Raw genomic sequence first — 12,497 nt, 5'->3', positions numbered from 1 at the left:
AGAGAGGAGGAAGCAGGCTCCCTGCTGAGCAGAGAGCCCGATGTGGGGCTCGATCCCAGGATCCTGAGATCATGACCTGAGCTGAAGGCAGAGGCTTAACCCACTGAGCCACCCAGGTGCCCCAGGAGACTGAATGAATTTTAACACTAAAATATTCTTGCCATTCCAACCGGGCCTTAACTCTCTAACTCAAGAAAATAGACTCACTTTCAAGTTTCTTTCAAGGCAAAAAGCAGAAGGTCTTCAGAAAAATTCTACATTGAGTTGTATCGTGTCTTCCTCCTTTCCAATGCCTTTTTTCACTTTTCAATCATTCTCTTTTGCCATATCCTGGGCTCTTACATTGTCCCAGTAAATCTTGGGGTTGAGGGATGGGGGGGGAGCTGATTAGTATTATTATATACAGAAACCTAAATAAACTTAAATACATAAGCTTAATATGTTTGTTCCCAAGAAAATATACTTATTTTTTTTTTTAATTTTATTTATTTATTTGACAGTCAGAGATCACAAGTAGGCAGAGAGGCAGGCAGAGAGAGAGAGATGGGGAAGCAGTCTCCCTGCTGAGAGGAGAGCCTGATGTGGGGCTCGATCCCAGGACCCTGGGATCATAACCTGAGCTGAAAGCAGAGGCTTAACCCACTGAGCCACCCAGCTGCCCCAAAAATATATTTTTTAAAGAAGCAAAAAGACAGCAGTGCTTAACACATGAAATTTCAAACATCTCTAATGGAAACTTTACAATTTGGAAAATAGAATCTGCCTTTCAGTTTATTGACTGGTTAGAGTCCCTAGAAGGCTAGAGACCCAGCATAAGGTACTACTGGCCCCCTGGGAAGATTTGAATCACCTGCTGTTATCAAAGAAACCCAGGTTCTACTAGAGTAATTTGCAGGATTTCTATTGGTCTTTCACCTTGATGGGAGAGATTAAGAGCAGGCTGTGGGGTACCAAAGCATAGGAAGCTGAGCCCTAGGACAGCAGCAGCCTTCTTACAGGTTAGTATAGTTCTACTGGATCTTTTTCACTCGCATGCCTTACCCTCTTGAAAATTTTGTCGAAGACTCTCCCTACAAAGTTGATCGAGTTTTCTTCTGTTCCCTATTATATACTCCCCAGCCTAGCAGGGACCAACCCAGTAGTCTACTGTGCATGTGCCATGTTCATTTCTACCTTTCACACTTATGTATGTTTCCCCTCTTGCTGATCCAAATCCTAGTCAATCTTCTGAATCTGGCTCAAAGAGTCCTAAGATGAGCCCTTGCTGAACTCCAACTTGGTCTCTACTGTGTATTTCACATCTAAATTAGGTCCCACCTTTATATGCCTGTTTCATATTACCCTGCCACTTCAGCTAACTCTAAGATTGCTGAAGCCTGGAAATCACTCATTTCCTTGTACTTGGTATATGAGAAAAGCCCACATTTTGGCATCAGACAGAATTTTGGGCTTGAATATTGTTGAGTCCAGTGGCCTAAGCCTTATGACTTACAGGCAAAGACCCCAGGTCTGGAGCCGGAAAGCTTGAGTCCACATCCCAACTTTATCACTCAGCAGCTCTGATCCAGTCTCCCTGCCTGCCAAGTGGAGAGGATATTAAGAATCATTCATATCACAGGTAGATATTGTGTGTATTAAAGAAGTTACTACATGTGAAGCGATGACCTCGTTCTTTACTATGTACCAGGTACTTTAAGGGCTTTACATGTATTACCTCAAATAATATTAATTATATCAACCAAACATGCACTAGCTTTGTAACTTTAGGATATCTATCACCACTGAGTTGGTTTCCTGATCTATAAAACAGTGGTCATCCCTCATACACCTGTAGAAGTGGTTATATGCTATGGTGGTGTTTGTAAACATTTGGCTCAAGACCTGGTACACTGGATTAAGGAGGCCAGAAAGAAACTAAAACTTCGGGTTTTTTAAGATATAGTGAGCTTATGTACTTTCTGTGAAATTCTACTTGGCACCCCATAAAGAAAAAGGCCAGGTTTGTTTTTTTTTTTTTTTAAGATTTTATTTATTTATTTGACAGAGAGAGCTCGCAAGTAGACAGAGAGGCAGGCAGAGAGTCGGCGGGGGGGAAGCAGGCTCTCTGCTGAGCAGAGAGCCCGACGTAGGGCTCGAACCCAGGACCCTGGGATCATGACCCAAGCCGAAAGCAGAGGCTTTAACACACTGAGCCACCCAGGCGCCCTGAAAAAGGTCAGGTTTAAAGATGGGACCAATTGGATCGAGCCCCGCATCGGGCTCTCTGCTCAGCAGGGAGTCTGCTTCCTCCTCTCTCTCTCTGCCTGCCTCTCTGCCTACTGTGATCTCTCTCTGTCTGTCAAATAAATAAATAAAATCTTAAAAAAAAAAAAAAAAAGATGAGACCAATCATTCCAACTGGTAGTCCTGAGAGAAACTTCACTGGAAAAGCTATGCAGCAGCTCCTCCTGGAAACTGGAAGAACCCTCCTGAGGACAGCTTAGTTACCCCAGAGCACGGCCTGGTAACCCTGGCTACAAATCAGAATCCCCTGTGGAACTCTTTTAAAGCCACAGTTAGCCAGACCCCATTTGTGAAAATTCTGGTCCAAGAGTTCTGGCAGCTCTGTCACTTTAAAACTACTCTGATTCTCTTGCAGAACCAAGATTGAAAACCACTTCTTCAAGACTTAACTATGACATCAAAAACTTCCAAAACTCTGAGAAACCATCGACCATATGGTAGGAGAAGAGGAGTTGAGTAGTTTGAACAGAAAGTTGATTCCCATCACTTGACAAAGGTACTCACTCTGCTTTCCCTCTCCCCAAACTTCAGCTGTTTGCCTTGTTTTGACCTCCAGAAGGACTGTTTGCCTCTTCAGATTCAGACAGTTCCCTTCAGATTCTTGAGAGTCACTGCTTCAAGAATAAGGTAGGACTCAAGAGCGTTTAGACTCAGCTTAACTGTCAAGGTAGCATCGAGGCTGGAATCCTCTTGCAAATCCAACATGTATTAAACCAAATTGGCCTCCATTATAATCTTGGCCTCCCAACATAGGATATTCAGCTATCAATAGTTAGGTATCAGTATTAAAGCTCTTCTTCCACTATCTTTAAGAATCTAAAGATAACTACACAATAATGGATTATACTGCAACCTTTATTTCCCAGAAAGCCAATTTACTTTACAGTAAGTGTTCATGGCTCTAATATTATCATTAATATGCAGTGTAAGCTTTAAAGAGCCACCCTGGCTTGTGTTCCTGAAAGGTACTGAGTCTAAATCCCTAGACTTAATCATCTAAATGCCCTCAGGAAAATCTGACATTTAACAGTCTATCTCTGTGCCCTTTGTCTATGCCCTAGGCATGATACAAAGCAGAATTGAAATGGGCTCTTCCAGGCACTTTTCTATCCTTACTGCTTCTGCCAGTCTGCCTTGATCCCCCACCTCCATCAGACTAGTCTGTCCCTGCTTTGCAGAAATCTCAGCTATAGCTGTTGCCTGGAAACTTGGGAGTCCTTGAAGTGAATGTCTGCTGGATAGCTAAAGACAGCTAGCCATAAGGGAAAGTAGGCCTCCTATTGGCAGTGAAATGTGGCAGATTCGAGATGGTATATTCTTAGTTTTCTTCTAAGAGTATTCATATGTTAATACCTACAACTTTAGAGATTTCAGACTGGCATTCTCAGATAATTATAAAGTAGCCTGAACTTGAACATGGTACTGTTCATTCTTCCAAGCCCTACTCCCCCAAAGTGGCTACACTGATCTGACAAGTAGCATCCTTGCCTAACAAAGAGCTTAATTTAGATAGATTTGGCAAAGAGATGTGAGGGAGCAGTGCTAAACAGTAAAAGAACCAGCTGCCCCAGGCTTGCTTTCTCAACACTCAAGCTGATGGTATTAAACTTCATCATACCCCAGTACTCTGAGCTTTCCAAGGAGCCCTGCCTGTATAATACTCTCTTTGAGGGCAAAGGATTCTATTCAAAACAACCTAGAAGACTAAAATACTTGTGCAAACATTAATTTTTGGTTTTCCAAGGCATGTAAGAAGTTCTCCTATTATCTAACTGTTGAGGCTATTGCTTTAGTCATCCCAAACTTTCATAGCAAGATACCCACATCTCTCACTCTTCTGAGAATAGAAAGTAGGCCTATGTCAAAATTACCTGATCTTAAATGTCAATATTTTCTTTTCCAACCCATAGTTCTTACTATTTAGGCCTCATGGAGCCAGAAGACTTAGAAATATGTCCTTATGACCCGAACCACAGGATGCCAGCCAGCAGGTTACAGTACCACCTGGCATCATGTAGAAAAGTAAGTTTTCCTGATTTAAAAAAAAAAAAAAAAAAGTCAGTGGAGGGAGAAAAATAAGCTCAGAATATAAAATTTAAAGTTTTTGTTGGTTTGTTCATTTGTTTTCAAGAACAATCTTCTGACTATACGTAGCACTTAGCAGTTCTTAATGTTGGAAATTGTTTGTCTTAAGCATTTCCAGAAGAGAATGGAGGGTGGAATACAGGCATTGTATAATAGGCATTTAACAAGAGCTTTTTTTTCTTTTAGAAAAATCCAAAGATAGCTAAAAAGATGGCTAACTGCAAATATAATGCTTGCCATGTGGTCCCAATCAAAAGGCTCAAGGAACATGAGGCTAACTGTGTCAATAGAACTGCTGTAGATGATGGTAAGTTTTGTTTTTAATTTGAGGGGCAGATAAGTTACATCATCTGCTATTGCCCCCTGCCCCCCATATTTCATATGTACAGAAGTCTCAGCCAAATGAGAGGAAGGAAAAGCAAAAGGAAGTTTCTACTCTGTTTCTATAACTTCTGGTCTGTTTTATTTCAGAGCCATTTAATCTTCCAAAGGTTATTTCTCCAAGTTTGGAACCAAATGAAAAACTTTCTAATGCTGCCAATCAGATTCTTGACCCTGATGTCTGGAACGTAGGTGAGCATGAGTGAATCAGTGAACCCAGTTTTAAATGAAGGCTTAGATCCTAAGTTCTTGGTAGCTAAGTACTGTAGTCCTGGGTAAGTTAAGTCTTAATACTCCTCCCACAAAATCCTTCAGAACAATCAAATAAATCTGAGAATTTCCTCTGTCTCTGAAGAGGCAACCCAGCAAAAAGGGAGTCTAATTAAACCTGAGATCACTTATAACAGTTTAAAGAATCTTATCTTACTACTATCTGGCCACTTGCCACAGAAAAAAAGTATTGGTATAAATTGAAACTTGTAGTCTGAAAGGTTTGGATTTATCCTATCTCAAGTGATATCTTTTCTCTAAAATGTAGCGTGTTATAACAAACAGAGAATTCAATAGTTCTTCTGTCAGATGGAGGTTCAACTATATGCTCAGTCCTTAAGGAAAGTTACTTCTTAAACACCTCTTCCTCACCTATAAAAGGAATAATACCTACCTCACAAGATAGATTAATATTAAATAAAGATGTATATGTGTATTAGGGTAATGCAAGTTCCTTTAACAAAGTTCAAATTGTATTGATATCATGGTTTAACACAACAGATGTTTCCTTATATATAAGCCCAGTGCAAGAATTCCATGGGGATTGTGCCTTGAGAACACAGGCTTTTTTCATCCTGTGACTGTCACCTTCCACACTTGGCTTCCCAAACTGCCACAAAAAGAGAACGGAGGTCCAGGTCCCCCTTAAGCATCTTGGCCCAGAAGAAAATACTTCTAGTCACATTCCATTGGCCAAAACCAGTCATATGACCATACTCAGTCAAGTTGGTAAGAATGCAGTCCTAGCAAAGCATCCAATTCCCAGCAACAACTATGGATGGGAGATTCAAATCTCTACTGCCAATGGCTTTCTCTGCAGCAATATAAAAATGCTTAGTACTGGTATCACATCTCCATCATCTCTCTTTCTTTCTAGATAACACACATCATTCTCCTTCATTTGTTCTTAAGACATTTGCTCCAAAAATGCTGGTCTGTGAAAGGTAAGATAACTCATCTTATAGAAGTTATCGGAATAGAGAGCAAAATACCTTTAAGTTTGACTCTTAAAGTGAAATGGCCACTAGGCCATAGCCGTGGCAAATGCCTAAACTTCAGTCTTGAATTTCAAAAGATCTGCATTCATGGGATCTGAGTACTTCCATTCCCTCCATAAGACTCTCTTCGGACTTTAATCCATTAAGGACTTGATTACATAAGATTCTCAATTCTATGTAAGAGTTTCAAGGAATAAAAAACCAATTCCTAAAACTTTGAAGGGAAAATAATTACTACACTCTACATGAAATAACCTAACAAGACTGAAGGTTACATCTAAGGGTTAGAGAAGCCATCAGTGGAGTTTCCCACCACATACATAGGGGGACAGGAAGTACAAAGGAACTATATAAAACAGAAGCTTGCACAAAATCAATAATTCCTACTCTGACCTTTAATAATGTCAACTATTTTTGGTAAAGTAATTTAAATCTCCTAGATAGAATGGTTATCTAGACTAAATCTCTAGTTCTGGTCTCGAACTAACTTTTCTTTTTTGGTCATCTCCTACAGTGACTCAAGAGACATAAAAAAACAGTTTATGGATGGCAAACATCCTAACAACTACAAGTCCTGGAGAAAAGGTAGAGTAACTTTTTAAAACGAATATCCTAGTTTTACAATATTAACATAGCTTTAACTAATACCACTAATGTATTTTTTTTTCAAAGATTTTATTTATTTATTTGACACAGAGAGATCACAAGTAGGCAGAGAGGCAGGCAGAGAGAGAGAAAGAGAGGAGGGGAAGCAGGCTCCCTGCTGAGCAGAGAGCCCGATGCGGGGCTCCATCCCAGGACCCTGGGATCATGACCTGAGCGGAAGGAAGAGGCTTTAACCCACTGAGCCACCCAGGTGCTCCCAACCACTAATGTATTCTAAATCTTCAAAGATTCTTAGACAAACTTTTATTCTTTAAAAAAATAAACCTATTTAATGGGTGCCAGGGTGGCTCAGTCGATTGAGCATCTGCCTGTGGCTCAGGTCACGATCCCAGAGTCCCCGGATCGAGTCCCACATTGGGCTCCCAGCTCCATGGGGAGTCTACTTCTCCCTCTCACCTTCTCCTCTCTCATGCTCTTTCTCTCTCAAATAAATAAAATCTTTAAAAATAAATTAATTAATAATAAGTCTATTTTCTATTCTAAGTTCTTCTAATAGAAAGCAGGGAAAGTCCCAGAGGCTTTAAGTCAGATTGTGGAGAAAAACCTATCTAGAACTCTATTTGAAATGCAACTAATGCTCATCAAGCTTAGGGCTTCCAATAAAACACTTACAAAATGACATTACCTTGATGTTCTTTTTCTACCCATAGGTCAGAAAAACTGATGGAGAAGCTGTGGATTAAAGAGCCAGCAGGCAGAAAATTAATTGTCTTTTTTTAAACTTTGGGGAAATCTTAACTGTCATGTTTTAGGTAACAACTCCAGTCATTGTTGGCATCTTAAAATGTTTTTATTTATTTAAATAAAGAATATTTTTCCTATGACAAGCTTCATTGGATTTTTTTTTATTCTTCCTTGTTTTCATATCCTCATTTGTCAACCAAAAGCCTAGAGGAATTATTTGCCTATTTCCCTTATTAGTAGAGGAAATACAGCTATAATGTAAGCTATGCTATTCCTTAATCAGGTTTTTTATCCTCCAATTATTTTTCTCCTACTCCAAGTCATGTACTATGTGACCATCAGATCAACCTTCTTCAATCAGTTTTGTACAAATCTCCCATGCTTAAAAGATACAGTTTTGGGGGGCACCTGGCTGGATCAGTCAATAGAACATGTGACTCTTGATTTCAGGGTCGTGAGTAGAAGCCCCACGTTGGATGGGGAGTCTAATTAAAAAAAAAAAAAAAAAAAAAAAAAGAACAAAAGCTATAGTTTTTATGAGAAGCTGAGTTTAGAGCCTGTCTCCAAATATCCCTTCTTAATTCTGCAGCAGTCAGTTTATTCCCATCTTAAATATACCTTACTTTTTTTTCACTCTGTTCATTTAAAAATGTCATCCCTTGCCCTTCAACCATTAAAATCCCTTTCTAGGGATTTCACAAACCTTCCCAAGAGAAGCTGGAATCACATGCTACTTCATATTTGCTATACCATATACCACTAGCCCAGTGCTATGCATGTAGTAGATATTCACATACGTGGTACTTAAACTGAACCAAGACCCAACTTACAACAGGCCAAAATTTGTTCCACTTTAGCTGTAATTTTTTTTCAGCTAGCTAATTTTAATGACCTTGGTTTTTTGCTAGTTTACTGACTGGTTCAGGTATATTTAGGCTTATAATTAAAAGTAGAACTTACAACAAAATGAATATTTTCTGCCCTTAGAAGTCTTATCCCTAAGTATTTTCTAAATCCTTTTCAAATAATCTTCCCCCCCCCTTCAATTAAAGTAGAAAACAGAAGGGAGAAAAACTAGATACTTTTAGTATCTAACACATTCTAGTATACTTTTACAAAGGAGGGCTACTGATTTGTTCCCTTATATTTACATAATATAAAAAAGATTTTTATCTCCTAAGGCCTTACATATATTTTGAATTTTTAAAATTAACTTTGGTATATTAATACCAAACAATATGAAAATTAAAAGGTATCCAAGTAAAAATGGCCCAAAATGATAAAGATGTCTTCCATATTCATATTTTCAGGATATGGAATCTTCCCCTCAAAAAGTCTTAATTGGGGTGACTACATAATTTTTCCTTCAAACCAGGATACTCTTGACCATGAAAGGGGGGATAATAATTATCCTGAGAAAAACAAAAAACCAGGTTGGCCATCCTAGTCTTAAGGGATAAAACATCACTAATTAGGCAGTTGTCATTCAAAATATGGGTGCCAGATCCATAACTCATTTTAAGAAGTTTTAAGGGATCCCTGGGGGACATAGTTGGTTAAACATCCAAATCTTTGTTTCGACTCGGGTCCTGGTCTCAGGGAGGTGAGATCAAGGAAAAAAAAAGTTTTGAGCCCCTTAGAAGAAGGCACAATAGTAACTAAAATATCACTTTTTTTTGGTCTTTGACATAACATTAGGTCAAAGCTTCAAAAACAAAAACAAAAAAACTTATAGAAAATACTTAATTAAAAAAAAAAAAAAAAAAAAAAAAAACAGTTTCAAAGTTACTGCCTCAAAGCCTGCCTAGATTCCCCAAAGTCTTAACTATTCCTCCCATACTCCCATAACAGGTAGTTTATGTCTCCATTTAACATCCCTTCATTGTGATTTACTATTAATAAACTATAAGATGTTTTAGGAAAGGCATGATCTTGACTATGTTATAGTCCTGTGCCCACAAAAAAAAAAAAAAATCAAAGTTGCTGAATGTGAAGAATCTACATAGACATGGGGTAAAAAGAACCTCTGTGGGTGCCTGGGTGGCTCAGTTGGTTAAGCAACTGCTTTCGGCTTAGATCATGATCCTGGAGTCCTGGGATCGAGTCCCACATCAGGCTCCCAGCTCAGCAGGGAGTCTGCTTCTTCCTCTGACCTCTCCCCTCTCATGCTCTCTCTCTCAAATAAATAAAATCTTTAAAAAAAAAAAAGGATAATTAAGAAAAAAAAAAGAAACTCAGTAACCTGGCTTAAATATTTATACTGAATAAATCAACCTTTCAAAAACCTTGGTAACCAAATTCACTGATCTTCACCAAAAAGTCCTATCAAAGCAATTTAAATTATATTTGTGTAATAGTAATAAGACTTTATAGCTATAAAGGTTCTTCCCTATGATCAAGTTTAAGATTTCCACTTTTACATTCACAGTATGATGAACCATGGGGAAAAAATCACTAGGGCTCATTACTCATATCATAAATAACATACCAAAACATAACTCATTGGCTCCCCAGATCTATCCTATTGTTGTTCCATACTACATGGCCTTTTTGTGCAGGCTTCCCAAGCAGCTGTGGTATAAAATGATGAAAGGAAAAAACCTCCAATATTTTAGTCTCTTTAAAAATTGTAGCAGCTATGGTCCATTATAAAGGAGCAGTGTTGACAACTATAGTATAAGGCAATGGTTTTCAAACTTTGGTGGGTATTAAAATTACTTGAAGGCTGGGATGCCTGGGTGGTTTAGTCGATTAAGGTCTGCCTTTGACTCAGGTCATGATCCCAGGATTCTGCGATCAAGTCACATCAGGCTCCTTGCTCAGTGGGGAGTCTGCTTCTCCATCTGCCTGCCATTTCCTCTGCTTGGGCACTCGTACTCTCTCTCTCTCTGACAAATAAAATATCTTTTAAAAATTAAAATCACTTGGGGGCACCTGGGTGGCTCAGTCGTTAAGCGCCTGCCTTTGGCTCAGGTCATGATGCCAGGATCCTGGGTTCGAGCCCCGCATCGGGCTACCAGCTCGGCAGGAGGCCTGCTTCTCCTTCTCCCATTCCGTCTGCTTGTGTTCCCTCTCTCACTGTGTTTCTCTCTGTCAAATAAAATCTTTAAAAAAAAAAAAAAAATTTTTTTTTTAATTAAAATCACTTGAAGGGGGCGCCTGGGTGGCTCAGTGGGTTAAGCCGCTGCCTTCGGCTCAGGTCATGATCTCAGGGTCCTGGGATCGAGCCCCGCGTCGGGCTCTCTGCTCCGCAGGGAGCCTGCTTCCCTCTCTCTCGCTCTGCCTGCCTCTCCGTCTACTTGTGATCTCTCTCTGTCAAATAAATAAATAAAAATCTTTAAAAAAAAAAAAAAAGAAAAGAAAAATGTCTATTAAAAAAAAATAAAAAAATAAATAAAATCACTTGAAGGCCTTGTTGAAACAGATGATAGGACATCTCACCGCTGAGTTTCTGATTCAGCAGGACTGTGGTAAGGCCTAAGAATTGACATTTTCTCAAGTTCCCAGGTGATGCTGCGGTCTGTGACCACACTTTGAGAACCACTGGCCTGAACACAGTTTAAGTGCTAGGAGGGAAGGGGATGAAAAGAGATTACAAGAAAACATAAGAACCTAATCTCAGACAGAGGTTAGAAAACCTTTTTTTTTTTTTTAAGATTTTATTTATTTATTTGACAGAGATCACAAGTAGGCAGAGAGGCAGGCAAAGAAAGAGGGGGAAGCCAACTTCCCACCAAGCAGAGAGCCTGATGAGGGGCTCCATCCCAGGATCCCAGGCTTGAATTCAGGACCCTGAGATCAAGATCTGAGCTGAGACTGAGTTGGAGGCCTAAACCACTGGGCCACCCAGGCACCCATTAACATTTTTTTAAATAACAGAAGAATGGCAGTTTTATAATTTTAGAACTGTTCTGTGCAAGACTAGTCTTTTGCATAATTTTTAGTAGGTAAAATTTCTTTAGTATTATTCTGCCATTCTACCATCTTTTCAACAATCTTCTTTCAATAAATTTCGTTTCTTCACCTATTTGTTCATAAAGCCTTGCCAACATGATACTAACAATGATTTGAAAACTCTGACTTAACAATTTACATTTTAGATATCAACACCAGAAAGAGAGTGAAGGGTTGTTTGTTGCTGACTTCTGGAAAAAGGAACTAGCTAGAAGTCAAGGAAAAACACAGAAAACAGATTTCTCAAGCCCACTCATAACTGTTACAGGCGATATGGATTACACAGGTATATAACATTTACATATTAAGACACAGAAATAATTTAAAGTATAAATTTTTAAAAATCACTATTAGTTTTTTCATTCATCTTGTATTAGCCTGTGTTTCTAGAGCTAAATGTTGACTATTCATTCCAAACTCCCATTAAGGACTCTTTTTTTATTTTTTTTTTTTAAAGATTTTATTTATTTATTTGACAGAGAGAGATCACAAGTAGGCAGAGAGGCAGGCAGAGAGAGAAAGGGGAGGAAGCAGGCTCCCTGCTGAGCAGAGAGCCCGATGCGGGCCTCGATCCCAGGACCCTGGGACCATGACCTGAGCTGAAGGCAGAGGCTTTAACCCACTGAGCCACCCAGGCGCCCAGGACTCTTTTTTTAAACATAAATTTATTTCCTTTGGTTTCCTGGTGGCAGCACCTATCCCTGCTACTTTGCCTGAAAAATTACAACCAGCACCAACTTTTCACCCTCCTCTAAAGCAGTACTTCCCAATCTATCCTCATCAGTAACACTATCCATTACAATCCCCCAGATCTTTCAATTTGAAATATTTTGCAACTGTATTTATTGAATAATTTTCCTATTTTTAATTACGCATTTAACTACCAATCAGAATTTATAATTAGGTCAGAGAATCAGAACTTTGCTGATGACGTTCAAACCAGAAATAACGAAATTTAACATTTTAGTCTTCTGGTGAGCAAAGTTTAAGTTTTATTGGCTATCTAAAACACTGAAAATCCCTAAGGAATCTCTTACTGACTACTGGAATTCCTTCAATCCTAAACGCTGGGAAAACTCATTTTCTAACAAAGATCTTTGAGGGGGCACAGGGTTGGGGGATATGCCTGAGGCCTGAGTTGGTTAAGCACCAGACTCTTGGTTTTGACTCAGATCA

At 39.1% G+C, this 12,497-nt stretch overlaps 1 protein-coding gene across 2 annotated transcripts; it reads left to right on the top strand.

Moving 5' to 3' along the window:
* The first annotated feature begins 2,750 nt into the window (after window positions 1-2,750).
* On the top strand, window positions 2,751-7,376 carry LOC111158008 (gametocyte-specific factor 1-like). Of its 2 annotated transcripts, none has more exons than XM_022519783.1 (7): window positions 2,751-2,779; window positions 4,194-4,305; window positions 4,555-4,675; window positions 4,840-4,941; window positions 5,897-5,963; window positions 6,532-6,602; window positions 7,334-7,376. In XM_022519783.1, exons 2-7 carry the CDS (start codon window positions 4,213-4,215, stop codon window positions 7,345-7,347), a joined length of 468 nt encoding a protein of 155 aa, XP_022375491.1. In that variant the 5' UTR covers window positions 2,751-2,779; window positions 4,194-4,212; the 3' UTR covers window positions 7,348-7,376. The 2 variants fall into 2 exon arrangements, with proteins under 2 accessions (XP_022375491.1, XP_022375492.1); XM_022519784.1 differs by lacking the exon at window positions 2,751-2,779 and adding an exon at window positions 2,878-2,910.
* Window positions 7,377-12,497: the final 5,121 nt, after the last annotated feature.

This window comes from Enhydra lutris, unplaced genomic scaffold, assembly GCF_002288905.1.
Source record: "Enhydra lutris kenyoni isolate GAN:26980312 unplaced genomic scaffold, ASM228890v2 scaffoldscaffold56, whole genome shotgun sequence".
NCBI classification, from domain to species: Eukaryota; Metazoa; Chordata; class Mammalia; order Carnivora; family Mustelidae; genus Enhydra; species Enhydra lutris.
Note: the sequence above shows the minus strand (reverse complement) of the source record. Positions and strands in the feature narration are given on the sequence as shown.

Excerpts from the sequence above, each read along its gene's own strand:
- LOC111158008 (XM_022519783.1), top strand. The coding sequence starts at position 4,213 with ATGGAGCCAGAAGACTTAGAAATATGTCCTTATGACCCGAACCACAGG. Across the intron at positions 4,306-4,554 it reads ACCTGGCATCATGTAGAAAA|AAAAATCCAAAGATAGCTAA; the intron begins GTAAGTTTTCCT and ends TTTTTCTTTTAG. Across the intron at positions 4,676-4,839 it reads TAGAACTGCTGTAGATGATG|AGCCATTTAATCTTCCAAAG; the intron begins GTAAGTTTTGTT and ends GTTTTATTTCAG.